General features: G+C 46.6%; 2 protein-coding genes across 7 annotated transcripts in view; both read left to right on the forward strand.

The window, feature by feature from the left end:
* TMTC1 (transmembrane O-mannosyltransferase targeting cadherins 1) overlaps nucleotides 1-9,788 on the forward strand; it is a 153,165-nt gene extending 143,377 nt beyond the window's left edge. For both annotated transcript variants that reach the window (XM_048057941.2, XM_048057945.2), the window contains exons 15-20: nucleotides 993-1,128; nucleotides 1,571-1,715; nucleotides 2,110-2,247; nucleotides 2,662-2,784; nucleotides 3,908-3,985; nucleotides 4,750-9,788. In XM_048057941.2, the coding sequence (XP_047913898.2) occupies nucleotides 993-1,128; nucleotides 1,571-1,715; nucleotides 2,110-2,247; nucleotides 2,662-2,784; nucleotides 3,908-3,985; nucleotides 4,750-4,890 (761 nt within the window). In that variant the 3' untranslated portion in view covers nucleotides 4,891-9,788. The remainder of the gene's footprint in view (nucleotides 1-992; nucleotides 1,129-1,570; nucleotides 1,716-2,109; nucleotides 2,248-2,661; nucleotides 2,785-3,907; nucleotides 3,986-4,749) is intronic.
* A 153-nt stretch (nucleotides 9,789-9,941) lies between these two features.
* Nucleotides 9,942-14,820, forward strand: part of OVCH1 (ovochymase 1) — a 41,226-nt gene continuing 36,347 nt past the window's right edge. For 4 of the 5 annotated variants that reach the window (XM_066998585.1, XM_066998597.1, XM_048057862.2 and 1 more), the window contains exons 1-3: nucleotides 9,942-11,631; nucleotides 13,208-13,324; nucleotides 14,247-14,365. In XM_066998585.1, coding sequence (XP_066854686.1) covers nucleotides 11,580-11,631; nucleotides 13,208-13,324; nucleotides 14,247-14,365 — 288 coding nt within the window. In that variant the 5' untranslated portion in view covers nucleotides 9,942-11,579. The remainder of the gene's footprint in view (nucleotides 11,632-13,207; nucleotides 13,325-14,246; nucleotides 14,366-14,820) is intronic. The other variant, XM_066998594.1, reaches the window with a different exon arrangement.

Consider the following 14,820-nt stretch of genomic DNA (forward strand, 5'->3'; position numbering starts at 1 on the left):
AGGCACTGTGGTCTTGGACTTACTGCGTCAAGGTGGGAATTAACTGTTACTGGTGGCTACTCCCATTCCTACTGAGCAGTGCACGAAGACTGAGCAGGGCCAGCAGCAGAGGTATAGGGAATATTCTCTGTTTTGAAGTTGCTGAAGCTATTTGCAGCTCTCGTGGGGTTGTGGGGAATACTGGGTGGCTTGTTCTCCATGTCTCCATTGACTGCTTGCCCACGGTCAGTTGGCCAGGGTAGAAGGATGCTTTCCTGGGAGGTGGGACATGACCCCAGCCGGCACAGGGGTTACATCCCCCCTGCAGCATGATAGAGGGGTGCGTTCAGTCAGGAGCCTTTTTCTGCTGAATGTACTCAACTTACAAAAACCTACCCCGGCAAAGTCTATTTCTCAGGATTCTCTCCAAATATTGGAGCCTGTCAGCAGTTTTCCTTACACTTAATCTCTAGAAAGGCCGAGCTCTGACAACAACATCAGAGGTTCTTCAGTGGCTTGAGCAGGTTTTTAGTGCTATTCCCACTGTGCTCAAAGCTGCTCTGTGAGTGCTGTACCAGTAACAGCTGTAATTCCTGCACAGCCCAGCCTCCTTTCTGGCATCCCGATCTGTGCTCACACTCCCCTGCCTCTGCCCATCAGCCATCCCTACCCCTGCTGCGTGCTGACATGCACTTTGGGGTGGTCCTCTCCCTCTCAGGTGGCCAGAGGGATTGCTGCTGTGGGCACGCTCATTCTTCCCCAGGACCATAAAACTGTGGTGGGGTGAGTGTGCCATGCAGAGCTTCTCTGCTCTGTCCCAGTGCAAGCCACACCTTGCTCGTCTGCTTTGATTCACACGTCACCTGGAAACATCTCTTCTTCCCAAATCTCTTTCTCAAAATGGTTCCCATGCATGCAGTAATAGCTGAAAGAAAACCCAGAGCATTGCTTCATGCTGAATTTGCCACAGGATTTTTCTGAGGCACCAGTTTAACAGCCTTTTTGTTCTCCAGGGGCTCCAGAGAGAGCTGTGTCCCACTACAGGCAGGCCATCCGTCTGAGCCCAGCTCACCACGTCGCCATGGTAAACCTGGGCAGGCTTCACCGCTCTCTGGGTCAGAACAAAGAGGCTGAAGCGTGGTACAAGAGGTAAGAATTTGAGGTGGGAGGCAGAGGTTTCCCTTGTCCTTGCACACGACTTGCCTGTGCTAAAGAGCCCGTGATACCCAAATCTACCAGTGCATGCTTGGGTTTTCCCACCCACCTTCTCCATCCATTTGAAATCAGATTTACTTCTGCTTATTTGGCTATTTTTTGGGGAATGCTTGGAACGAAAGCACTGACTCAAGCAGTGTTGACTTCCCTGGACCCCTCCCAAGCCCCTAGGCAGGGCACGCTGCTACTTTTGGATGGGGAATGCTCTAACAGAAACACCAGTGGCTAGAGCAGCTTTGTAGTGCTATTCCCACTGTGCTCAAATCTGCTCTGTGAGTGCTGTACCAGTAACACTCCATCCCAGTGCAAGCCACATCTTGCTCATATGCTCTGATTCCCACATCACCTGGGAATCTCTCTTCTTCCCAAATTTCAGGGCACTGAAGGTATCCCGGAAAGCTGAAATCCTGTCCCCGCTGGGGGCACTGTATTATAACACAGGGCGATATGAAGAAGCTTTGCAGGTTTACAGAGAAGCAGCATCACTGCAGCCTTCAAACAAAGAGATCCGACTGGCTCTGGTGAGTGCCAGATGAGCACGTCCAAGTCGGGGCTTGGGTGTTACCCAAGGCTCAGAGCTTGGCTCTCCCTCCACCCCAGCCACCCAGTGACTGTCCCTCCCACCCTCCACCCTTATCGTTTCTCCTCACCCCCTCCCAACCTCACACCCTGTGTCTCAGCCACTGCCTTTCTAGGTGAGCAGGACTGTGTATGGAGACAATTTACCTGCCTCTTATTGCTAGGAAGTATCAGTGCTGGGCTGTTCCTATGGTCCTTCCATCTTGAGGTGCTGCTGAGCGGCTGGCTCTTATCAGCAGTCCCTGCCTTGTCAGAGAGCAGGAGCCTGTCAGCAGCACTGTATATTAGAGGGCCGAACTTTTTAAAATCATAACCTTTTATAATATGACCCCATAGGCCCAGGTTTTAGCAATGATGGGGCGGACGAAGGAAGCTGAAAAGATGACAAACCATATACTCGGTGAAGATGTGGAATGTCTGGAGTGCTACCGCCTTCTGTCAGCCATCTTCAGCAAGCAGGAACACTATGCTAAGGTACTGTGGTCACAGGGTGTCCTTGTCCAGAGGGCTCACATACAGAGCTCAGGTAGAATTTTACATTCCATCTCTCCAGAAGTGTCGTGTGTCTTAGCACACACCCAGGAGATTTTTTTTTTTCCCACTAAAACCTTCTGTTTATCTAAGTAATGGTACTAAAGCCAAGCACTGTAGTTTTCAGAGGTTGTGAGCACTTACTGCTCGTGCTGCTGTCAGCCCCACTGCCCATCAGCCACAGGCATCTGAAACACCCATTTCCACATGTGATAACAGCGTGAGGCAAATAAGGGAAGGAGGATGATGACGTATTGCTCTTTGGGTTTCTGTACTGGGAGGCCTTAGTGGTGGGCAGACCTGAGAAGGTGAAAGGTGCAGAATACAGTGATACAATGACCTCTTGCTTTTTCACAGGCACTTGAAGCTATAGATAAAGCTCTTCAGCTAAAACCAAAGGATCCAAAAATCTTGTCAGAGCTCTTCTTCACAAAAGGAAACCAGCTAAGAGAACAGAATCACCTTGACGAGGCTTTTGAGGTATGACTGCTCTAAGCCCTATGGATAGTTTTATAGGTTAAAAGATAGAATTAACTCATTGCATCTAATAGTCCATGGTGCACACACCCTGCCTGTTGGCTTTGGGAGCTCATCAGTGGTACTGCTAAAGCTATGGAGCAACCAACTTTGCCAGAGTTAGTTTCAGTTTTCTTCCTCAATAGAGGACTTCTTTCTACCATTCACAAATACTCCTTTTTCATCAAGTGTGGAAATACAGCTCCCTGTTCTGAGAGGTTAAGTATGGGGTCATGGTTGGACTATGGAAGAGCCTGGGTCTTGGTGCACTGACCAGACCCTTGGTCCATCCTGCCTCAGCCCCTCTCACTAGCAACGGCCAGCTCCAAGATGGCTCAGCTAAAAGCACAGCGACCTGTGAGAGCCCACCATATCTCACCTTATTAACTAATAGCTTGCAGATTGGCTTATCCTGTGGAGCAAGAGGCTTGATAGCTCAGAAATTTTGTTAGTGCTGAATAATAGCACAGAAAATTATGTTATTGGGACAGATCTGACTATTCTCGATATCCCTAGAGATGTCTAATCGTGGTTTGAATCCTTTCCTGTGTGACACCATAAAAATGGTGCTGTTTGTCAGAGTCCACAAGGTACTTGTTGCTTCTTCTCCCGTGTACAGTGGCAGAAGCAATGGGGAGGAATAGTGCTGCCCTCAGGTCCTGGTGGAACTTGTGTGCTGGCAGCTGTATCGTAGTCTGCAGCCAGCTCCAAATTAAAGCCTTGCGGATAAGGAGCACCACAGCCCAGACATGGCTTGTGGGTGGCAGACACCTGCCCAGGGAAATGACCTGGATGTGCAGCAGACCCCAGAGGTGCAGGGCAGCAAGGATAGGGTCACAGTGATTGGTGTGGCTCCTCATGCAGCTGTATGGACACGGAGAACCCGCGAGATGAGCTCCTCAGTGAAGCAGTATGTTCTGTCACCTCTACTGCAAAGACACTGCAATTTAGCATGTGCACTGTGTATGAGAAGAATTTGAAATTATAAAGGTATTTAGAGGGAGAGGAAACTTAGTTTCTGGTTTTAGAAACTGGTTTTGTTTGAAGACCAAGACTCTTAACCTAAAAATGTTTTGTATTTATGTAGAGCTATAAACGGGCCGTAGAGCTCAACCCAGACCAAGCACAGGCCTGGATGAATATGGGAGGCATTGAGCACATCAAGGTACGACAATATTGTTTTTCCTTAATCTGTCAGCTACCGAGACTACTACTCAGGACAGAGAGTTAAACTTGCTTCAGACTGCCAAGAGCTGCAGCTCTGGTCAGGTTTATGACCAGTATGAGTTCCCAAGAGTTTTGGATATTTTATCCAAAAAGGAGGAAAGTCTATTCCACGCCAGATAAATTTTCCCAGTCAGGTTGCTCGGAAATACATAATGTAAATCCCATATTTTTAAGAGGGAACAACCTGCCCTACAAGGAACAACCTGCCCATCTCTAAAGTTTTCCTACATGAATTGTTGACCTGCCTTAGAAAAATGTCACTGTGAGTCAACCTTTAAAATTTCTTTCTACCTAATAAATTTAATAAAGATGTCTAATGCAGAATGCTGGCATAAAATTATGGAAATAGACAGGTAGCCCTGTGGCTTCTTATCTTTTTGAATACTTTAGGATATCATTATGATTTGGGTCCTAAGGAGTCACATTGTGTGATTTCCTCAGGGTATCCTGTCTCTGAGTAAAATTAACTCTTCTGATACAATATAATAGAAAAATGTAAATCTACTTTGTGCCATGTGTTGGTTCGAATTTACGCTAACAGTACTTGGTGACCCATTTCATAATGAAGAAGTATTCCATTATTTAATAATGTCAAGTTTTATAAACATTTTTCCCTTCATAGTATGGTCTTCACCACTGCCAAGCAATGAACTTTCGATGTCAGGGAATGTAAATGAGATCTATCACTCATTTCCTTTGTAGGGAAACTACATCACTGCCCGTGCCTACTATGAGACAGCTTTGCAGCTGGTTCCAAACAGCAAGTTGCTGAAGGAGAATCTGGCCAAATTGGATCGCTTAGAAAAACGGTTTCAGGAAGTCCAGGAGAAAGATCAGACATAGCATTCAGTCACACCAGTGGAAAGGATCTCGTTCTCCTTGGAGAAGAATGTGGTGGAAGCCTATTGCTTGAAGTGATGCTGAAGGAACTTTGACAGGACTCAGAATTATGGAAGGCAAATTTTGAATGCATGCTTGTTTGACCAAAGTTACAGGAGGCACTCAGTTCCTGCGGGACGTGCTGGAGAACAAATGAAAACCTTCCTTTATTCAAGATTTATGTTTAGGCTGAACACATTTTAATCACACCAGGAGTGTGGGTGGGACATAAAACTCCAATATCATGGTTATCACTGGGGAAACAATGGAGACAAAGCACTCATTCATTGCAGTGGGGTGAAGTAGCGTCTCCTGTTACTCAAACAGTCTCACCTTGTCCACAGAAAGTACCACTGATGGGCTTCGTTGCAAGTGTTGCCAGATCCATCTGAGCCAGGAAAGATTGTCCTAATGGTCACATAAAAAGGTTTTAAGGGGTTGATGGTGAGGAAAAGGTGGCCATTCATACAGCTCTAAATGTGATATGAAAATGATTCTAAAGAAAGGGAAAATAGTATCTGAATATCACCCTAGTAGGATAATTGTACAAGTAGGACAAAAGATCCTTTGAGCAAAAACTTCAGCTGAATGTTTTACTCATAAGATAGTCATTTTGTAATAATTCCGGTTCATGATATCAATATTGTCAAAAATCATGTGGCTTTACCCTTTTCTCTCTCCCTGCAGGCCAAATAATTATTACTCTGAGAAAAATGGAAGTATCTAAAGGCAGTGGGAAACTCTAGGATTACTTGTCTTCCTGTCCAGTCTCCAGTAAAAACAAAACAAGACAAAAAACAACTAATCTGATTGGTGTAGGAGGTAAAGTAAAGCTACAGAGAGATTAGGGATGATTTGGTAGGCTGGGAAGGTACTAAGGAGGTTTTTTATGGGTGTGCAGGGACCAAGCCCACTCATTATGGTGATAACACTGACAAAACACTTTGTCAAAGTGTTCTCACCCCCTCCCACAAAAGATACAGAAAATGAGCTATAGCTGATCAGTCATAAATCTATATTTTTTAAAAACTGAAGTGGGAAAACAAGTTCTCTTCAGAATTGGAGCTTTTATTTTTGAGCTTTATTTATTTAACTTATAGTCAAATAATTAATATATTGTATCTGGTTTATACGAATTGGGCAGTGTCATTCACAGCTGGCCACAATGCTGGCCATTGGGACTTGCATTTTCTGAAGTTAGCAAAATGCAGCAGCACGAAGGTGTGCTTGCATAATTCCCCCGATGCCATTTCTAAAGCAAATGGCTGTGGACCAAACATTGGACCAAACTCATCATAGTAACAGCACTTCTGGTGTTTCCACCAGGGTTTGTACCCATTTACAGGAAGTGTGAACGGTTGGTGGGGTCGTGCTTGGTGCCTCTGCCTTTGCGTCTGGACATCAGGGTAGGTTATCAGTTGGTTCCCCTTACAGCAGGCAACTGCTGAAACACTTAGTGTATGGAGCTTGGCTGTGCCCAGTCCCTGCAGAAGAGCAGCCTAGGGTTTGGCATTACTAATCAGAGAGTTCAGATTAAGAACGCGATGCCTTGAGGCACGTCTGCCAGGAAAAGCCCACGTGGCAGTGACCCATGGGGCACCCAGGTGTAGTTGGTGCTGGTCGTGGCACCTTGGCAAGCTCCGAATTAATTCACTGTGTGATGGGACACTGCGCTACGGGCTCCGCTGGCTTCATTTAAAAATCTCAGTGTCTTGCTGTTGCTGTTGATCAAATTTTTGACATACAGCAGCTGCGTTTGGTGCTGAGAGGGAGTCCAGGCTGGCAAAGACATCTGCTCTGCCAGAGCCTGGGCGCCAGCTGGAGCCATGGCGAGGCTGGACTTGTGGGGTACCAGTCCCTCCAGCCACATAAGGCCAAGGCCCAGGAGATCAGCCAGTGCGGGCAGCAGGGCAGGGGCTGGCTTCTCAGGTTCGTGGGAAGGAGAGACCTTTTGTTGGGGAAGGTGCTGACAGATTTCTGGGCTTTTTCCCTTCAAACCAGCTTCATTAATTCCAAGGGAGCAGCTGGGACCAAGACACTTCTTTTCCTGGTGGATTTTCCCTTCTCTCTTCAGCTGTCTACTTTCTTTTTGGTGGCTGAGGGTGGGTTTGAGGACTTGGGGCTGGATCAGCAGCTCTTGTCCTGTTGCACGACTTTTAAAGCCGTAGGCTTACTGACCCAACATTTCTGCAGGTTCCCAGTGCATGTACTCCACGGGGCACCTTGCATGGAGCAGCTTTTCACAGCCCAGACACTGCCAGACTGGCCAGGAGGAGATGGGGTCCCACCAGCAGAGCCCTGTGGGATGCTGTGCGGTTAGGGGAGATACGTCTCATTTAAAAAGTGTATCAGCTATAAAGTTCGTCTCATAAAGATATATTAAATAAATACTATATATTCTACAAGCCACACAGCAGTGTGGCTTTAAATTGTGGCCAATGACACATATTTTTTCAAATATAAAAGAAGTTGTATTTTTTATAGCAATGCTTTGTGAGCGGGGGTGACTTGGTTTTGTGTTTTTAACTTTGGCTTAAAGCTTCGTTTGTCTTTCCTGAGAGACCTGGTACAAATGATTGTCTCATTCTTGTCCTAGAAAACGATCAAAGCCATCTTGGCCTCAGAAACCTGGCACATGTGTATGATCAAACTTTGGGTGCCCCCTCCCAGATCCTGGGAAAGGATTACCATTTTTGTAACGCTGTCTTACTTGCAGAATAATGTAGAAAGATGATACCATCCTTCCAGTGAGGGACGCAGTTTGGTTGGAAGGCATGTCATATATTCATCCATTCTCCTGAAATAGGCTGGTAACGTATCCATGTAGGATAATCCCAGCTGAACTGGGTTATGTTTATATGATGAAAGGCTCACTCTCCACATTTTTGAGCTGGGTCTATGGTAGTTACAGAGAGAGGAGTGCTCATTAATGGACTCTGTGTTCCTGAACCAGCACTTCATACCCCATCTATGCAGGATGATGGTCTGTGAGTTGGCAGAGTATTTGGAGAATGATTCAGGCCATGAGCTACCAAAGCAGTTAAACCTTTGTGAAGTTTTGATCTGACTCCCTGTCTCATTGGTTTCTGTGCTAAAATGCTGTGTTTGTTCAGGACATTAATCTTGTGAAAGATTTATTGTAGGTAAAGCAGAGCAATGGAATATAATGTGAAACGGGTTACCTCCACCAAAAGGGAATGCTATTGTGAAAGATAAATAGAGCAACTTACCTTGTGATAAACTGGATATTATCCAAATTAATCATAGGAAATATCCTCTTCCTCTAGCATTGCGTGGCTCATAAAATAATCAATTATAAACACATTGTTTTCTGCCAACTACACTGCATGGTTAGCAAAGATTACAAATTAATAAATGGCTGAAGCTCTACATAGTGGAGGAGAGTTCATTCTTTGTGTAAGTTGCATTGGCTAAACTTCAATGCTCACCAATATTAAAGTGGAGAATTAACTCAAAATTGGTTAGACAGGGCTCCTGTGTACTCACTGTGCATTTTAATCCTAAATGAAAAACATAGTAATTGTGTTGCTTTTTCCTTTCCCCATGAATAACATTTTCAGCTGATGGATTTTGTTTTATTTTTATTGCTTATTTAAGGTCCAGCATTCTTTTCTTCCATTCCTTTTCCATCCCTCAGGATAAATGATGCGGGGTGGGGTTGGGTGTATTTTCTATCTGTCATAGACTGCTTGGACTAGATTTTCCTAAAAATGTACAGGCAACTTGTCTTGGCCAAACAGTAAGTGAATGCAGCAGGGGAAGTGACCTTAATTCCAGAGACCTCAATGAGGACGAGGTGTGTGTGCACGCACGTGGTGTAAGAAGTCTAAGTCAAAAAATGCAAAATAAAGAGCCTAACTTGCAGGGGTGACTGGACACCCTTTAGACTATTTAAAAACACATCTCAAGCTCTCAAAAGTTATGGAAACCAGGGCAAAGATGGTGTATAATATTTGGTTAAGGAAGGTAATTGTCATTCCAATTTTAATGATTAGGCCATTTAGAATATAAGTATACGATTTTTTGCCCCATTTGTCCTCCAGACCAGCGAAACAATTGGTATGTGCTTAAGTCTCCTAAAACTGTATGTGCATTAAATTGACCAAGTGCTCAATTTCAATTTTTCGTATATTGAAATTATGTACACTCTTTAGAAAAAATTAGCTCTTATGAGTTTTTTTCACCAACTTTCAGTCTCATGCAGCAATTTCAAAATGCACCACTTTGTTTTCATGTACATTTAAACCCAGCAGCAGCAGCAAAACTATATATATACATACAAAAAAAAAGTAAAAATTAAAAAAAAAAAGGAAAAAAAAGGAAAATGTGCTTGGCATTCACTAGTGTTTCAGTGTGGCAAAGTTGCTTCAGATAATCTCAATAACTTTGTGCAAAAGCTCATTGCCATGTTTGTACTGACTTGCTGAAATTTTTCTTCCGGAAAATACCCCCGGTGGTATCCTCTGTAAAAGTTACGGCTTCCACAACTGTATTACTGTAGAAATCTCTGCCTGAAGTGGATGTCACGCTGCGTGTTCCTGTGGGAGTTGTTTGCATTGGCTGTTGTTCATATGGTTCTTATTTCTGTATCTAATTTTTTTAATCAGTTGTGCATATCTTTTTAAAAATTAAGAAAACAGCCCATGGATTACAAATCTTTTAAAAATAAATTCACACTTAGCAGCAGCTGGATGTATGTCAGTGGTACAGGAATTTGCAAAGTCTTTGCTTTTTTCACTGTGGGATTTATGGCTAGATTTCACATAAAGGAGTTATGCTTGAAGTCTTTGCAAAAGAAAATGTATGTAAATGTCTATTTTATATAAAAAGTAAGAAAAGTATGTGGCGTGTCTGGTTTTATTCTGTTGGCTGTGAGGTCAGTCTGTTCCTTAGGACCAGCCATGAGAAGTTCTTCTGGAGGTGGAAAGGCCTAAGTTTCTTACTCCTGTTGCCTTACATTTTAGTCCTCAAGGAGTCCAACTGATTGCTCACATAGGAGCAACTATACAGCTTGTGTATTTGAGTCTGGCCATATAAAAATATTAGAGCAAGCATTTTTTGGAGCCTGAACATGGGAAAAGATGGGGGCTGATGCTTGCACATTGTCTTGATGATTTGCACTTGTTATACTCACATAAGCTCTTCGTGTTGGGCTTTATACATCTGTCAGAAATGTATCAAACAAAGTTAAGCCTGTAGACTGTAAAGAGAAAAAAAGAACAGAAAGGAAAAAGAAACTCATTTTGTTCTAATTCCTTTCTTCCTGGCAGCTGTCCCTAGGTGCTCCTGCATGCTTCCCCGGGGCTTGGGTTCTCTCAGGGGATACATGATGTTGATGAACACATCTGTCAGAAATGGACCAGGAAGAAAATTGATCGCCCTGACCACAAGCCATAGTGCTTCCTGACATCCTGGTGTGTGCAAAGCCCTCTGTAGCGTGAAGGGGAATTGCACACTCACTTTGAAGACAGCCTGTACACCCTGGGGTTCTCCCAGATCCAGGCAGTGCAGGATTTTATAACAGAGCTTGCTACCCAGTCCCCCCCTGCCCAGGTTCTCCTTTGTTCAGGTGGATGCTTGTTATGCTGCAGAAATGAGATGTACCACCAGCTCATAGCCCTGATCCTCCCCTGTGGAGCAGCGTGTGGATTGTCTCTCTCCAGAACAAGGAATACAGCACGGTGGTAACATCTCCCTCTGCTGCTTGCAGAAATAGTTGGCCATCGCTTTTACTACCTGAGGAGGGGAGGCTCCTGCTGCCTGCTGGCCTGCAGGGCAGGCAGTGCCCTGTGGGGACAGCGGCCCGGGCAGCAGGGGGCAGGCAGGGCCGTGCAGCCCCCAGACGGCTCAGCAGCTCCTGCAGTGGGTGGGAGCCACTCGTACTGCTGTGGGTGACCATGGGGCCCTGCGTGCCTGGAGGCACCGCAGCACCCTGGGGCTCTGCAGTTCCTGGCCTAAGAATAAAAGGCAGCTCTGTGCCTTGTTTGCTCTTGCAGCATGTGGACTGTGGTCCTCCCTGTAAAAAAGATCAGTTTTCATGCTTAGGGCAGCTACCTGAAGCCTCTCTGTAAGCCCCAAAGACAAGAAGCTGCTGGATGTTTCAGACAGCTCACCTGAAGCCCTCTGGGTTAGGAGAGGTAAACACACCACCATGCCTTACAAACACAGCCATCAGCCCCACGTCTCCTGACACCTGCACTGCTCTGCTCAGCCCTGCAGGTGCACTCCTCCCATCCAGCCTGGGTGAGGAGGCAGGGAGCCCATGGGGTGAGGATCCTGGCCGCATCACCCTTGCCTGCACCAACTGTCCCCTGCAAAACCAAAAGAGATTTGCTTCAAACTACAAAGGCTGAGGCAACTCCAGGGCTGGTGATGATGGTGAGGGAGATGCTGGACCCTGACACTCTCCCTGGTGGCCCACCACGAACAGGAGAGTCCAGGGAGCTGGTGACCTCCAGTGAGACATAGCTGGAGAGCCTCCAAACCCACCTGGTTTGCAGCCTCACCTGCCAAAACTGATTGCCCCCCTCACCTATTAAAGGGGCTTGTTAATTTGGGGGAGGGGGAGACCTGGTTGTTTGGTAGGGCACAGCCTGGGCTCAAGGCTCTGGCATCAGGGACTTCCCTGGGCCATGATGGGAACAGGGCTCCTTTTGCTGCTGGTGGCATTTCTCACTCAGTGTGGTGAGTCCCATGTGTGGGGTGGGGGACAGGGACTGTGGGGGGTCTGCCGCAGTGTGGGACTATAGCAGTGAGCCCCAGTGTGATGTGCTTCTGTACCAAATAAGTGAATGTACCTAGTCAATTTTCATAAACCCTCTCGGAGCTTGGTGTGCTCACCTCTGGTCGGTGGCTTTGGACTGCTGAGACCAGAATCTTTTCACACCCTCTATATCTAGGTGGTGCTTGCTGTGCTCCCCCTTTTGGTTGCTGCAGCAAGGGAACCTTTCCCCACACAGGCTGCTCAGCTGTGGTGTGGCCCTTTTGGCTGGGAAAGGACGAGCAATAGCTTGGTCCTGCTGAGCTTGCTAACCGGTGGCCCTGGGGCAGTCTGGTCAGAGAAGTGTCTAGGAGAGCACTAAACAGCAGCATGTTCTCAAACCCTTCTTAGCTGTCCTCGTGGAGTGGCTAGCATATTTATATTTCTTTGTCTGCTCCCACTTATAAAAAATTATTTCAGGAATGCTTTTAGGTAAGAGGGGAAAATAAGCACAGGGCAGGCTGCGAAGGGGGTCATGTTGGGGAGAAAAAAATGGTGATCTTCAAGTAATTTTCTCCTAGTAATGAAGCTAGTGCTAAAAAGATCTGCCCAGCTGGAGCAGGAAATAGGAAAATGAGTTAACTGCTATTCCTCCCATTCTGGTCCAGTATGATGCTGATCCTTCTGTTGCTAATGTTGTTTATTTCCCCCCACCCTGATCCAAGGGAAGAGTGTTTTCTCCATCATTTACCTCCCTGATAAAGTCTATTATTTTCTACTTCAGCAGTAGTCTTGCTGCTATAGCAATAATCACCACAGTCTCTTGTTGGGAAAGCCAGTCAGCAGCAGGGGCTAGGGAGAGCTTGGTCCAGGTCAATGGCTTAGAAAATTGTATCTGATTTTGTGACTGAGCTTTCTGTGGTAATGAATGCTCTGAGGCCAACTGTGGAGGCTGGGAAGTGACATGGGAATACGATAAAATGTTGTATAAAAAGGCAGGGGGAGAGAGGCTGGGCTGGATGCAGCAGCAAAGAGCTCCAAGCCCCTCCAGAGCTGTGGTACAGCAGGAGTTGTGTGAGGATCATCACAGCCTTGTGATGTGAGTGCCCACGGCTGCTGCTGAGGTGGCTCTGTGGGGAGAGGAAAAAGACGCGGGCTCCTTGGTTCACTGACACTCAGGCAGGGTGGTGTGAGAGCTTGGCAGGCTGTCTAGTGCCTGCCATCCTGGTGGGAAGGTTAAGCAAGTAGCCCTCAAGACTACACAGAGGACACATGGCCAAAGTGAAAGGGAGGGCTGGAGGGAGGGCGTTGTGGTAGGTAGTAACACTTTGGATCCAGGCCCACCCTGCTGGTGACTCCAGTGAGCTACTCCAGGCTCTTGCCAGGGCAGGCATGGTGCAAATACCTCCCAAATCATGAGCAGTATGTTGTTTGTTTGAATGGCTGAGAAAGGAACTTGCCTCCTGGCTTGGGAGGGGCAGGGGACCCCTCCTATTGGCTTGTTACCACAAGAAACATATGGGACAGGAGTGGTCAACAGCGTGATTTTGCCTGGTGCAGACACAGGCCAGGTGAAGGGTGTGGAGGAAGAGCTGCCATCCCCTCCTCAGCAAAGGAGCCAGAAGCCTGAAGCTAGCCCTCTTCCAAAACCACCCAGCCTGCAGCAGCAGACCTCAGGTACAAACATTTAGAGTCAGTTCCTTCTCTTTGTGACCCAAGTGCTCGTGGTGGCCCCTTGGGTGAGACCTGCGCTGTGATGACCATGTTCTGCATGGAAGGAGTGCTCCCCATCCTCCTCCTCCACCCAGCCGGTGGGCCGGGCAGTGTGCATGTTACACCCAACTGGGTGAGGGGTGCTGTTTTTTCCCTTTATGCTTCTTCCCAGGAACCCTAAGGGATTGCCACACATCTATCTCCAACTGCACAGTTCAATGAAGCATCTAAAACTTAATCAGACCCAGCCATCCCTGGCTGGCCTCAGCTCTAAGTCAAACTTTCCCCGGGCTCCTTGTCCGCATTTCTAAGGCGCGATTGATGCCAAAAGCAACGTGAGAAAGCTTTGTCTCCTTGCAATCTGTTTCAGACAGAAGCCAAGACTGAGCGCTGGGTCAGCTCGATTCAGAGATGAGATCTTTTGTGACGACTTTAGTTGCTCTGGTTAAGCGCTGCAGGGCACTGCTTAGATGTGGAAGCTTTGAAATAATCAGCTTTGAATAAAGTCAGGCAACATCATTATAATCTGTTGCACTTGTTACTTATTTTTTTAAGTCCCAGTTGCATTTTGTTAAGCATAACTAGACTACTGGATGAGATCTAAATTTGCTTTTCTATGACTGTGCACACACATTGAGAAAGCAGCTCACAGGATACCTCAGTTTTGCACACATCAGCTTCTCATCAAGAAATGCAGTTTGTGTGTTTTCATTTACCTCCATATAATTGCCTTCAGCTTGAAGCTCAGACTGGAGTCAGAAAAACTGTGACACCTGGGATTTGTGCCCTGTTAATTCCCCACCTGCCAGAAGGGTTTAAGGTGATGCAGTTGAGCTTGTGGGGGCTGCATCACTGCAAAGCACTCTTGTTTCTGTCCTCACTGCAGGTCTGAAATGTGGACTTTGTCCCATTGATCTGGAGAGCCCGGAGGATGTTCTGCCGCTGGGGTTCTTCTCTCGAATTGTTGGAGGAAGAGAGACGGTGCCCGGGGGACAGCCCTGGCAGGTCTGAGTGGCAGTGCATTCCCTCAGTCATGGGGAAGGGGGAATTGAAGCTGGAGTAAGCTTTCTTTCCTCCTCAAGTCATTGAACACTGCTTGCTCAGGAGTGGAAGATGCACTAAAAAAAATCCCTCTTGCCTGCTTTTTCAGGCTGGTCGCCTCTAGAAGTGGGGAAGAATAAGCTAATCTAATGGTTAAGAAAAGATCTCTGGCTGGTATGAGCTGATGCAGCTGCAGAGCTTTTGTGGGTCTGAGGGATTTTATGGTACAGAGTTTGCAGAGGCAGGCGGGATGAACAGACACTCCTCTGGTGCCCTGCTACAGAGGAAAGTTGGTATTTATCACCTCCCTCTTCCCCAAAACCAGTCCCTACACATGCAGAAGCTTGGAGTTGTATATGGGTAGTAGTGTGAAGGGTAGTAAGGTCCTTTAGGAGGAGAAGCATGGCATAGGGAGAGAG

This window comes from Anser cygnoides, chromosome 1 (assembly GCF_040182565.1).
Source record: "Anser cygnoides isolate HZ-2024a breed goose chromosome 1, Taihu_goose_T2T_genome, whole genome shotgun sequence".
Taxonomy (NCBI): Eukaryota; Metazoa; Chordata; class Aves; order Anseriformes; family Anatidae; genus Anser; species Anser cygnoides.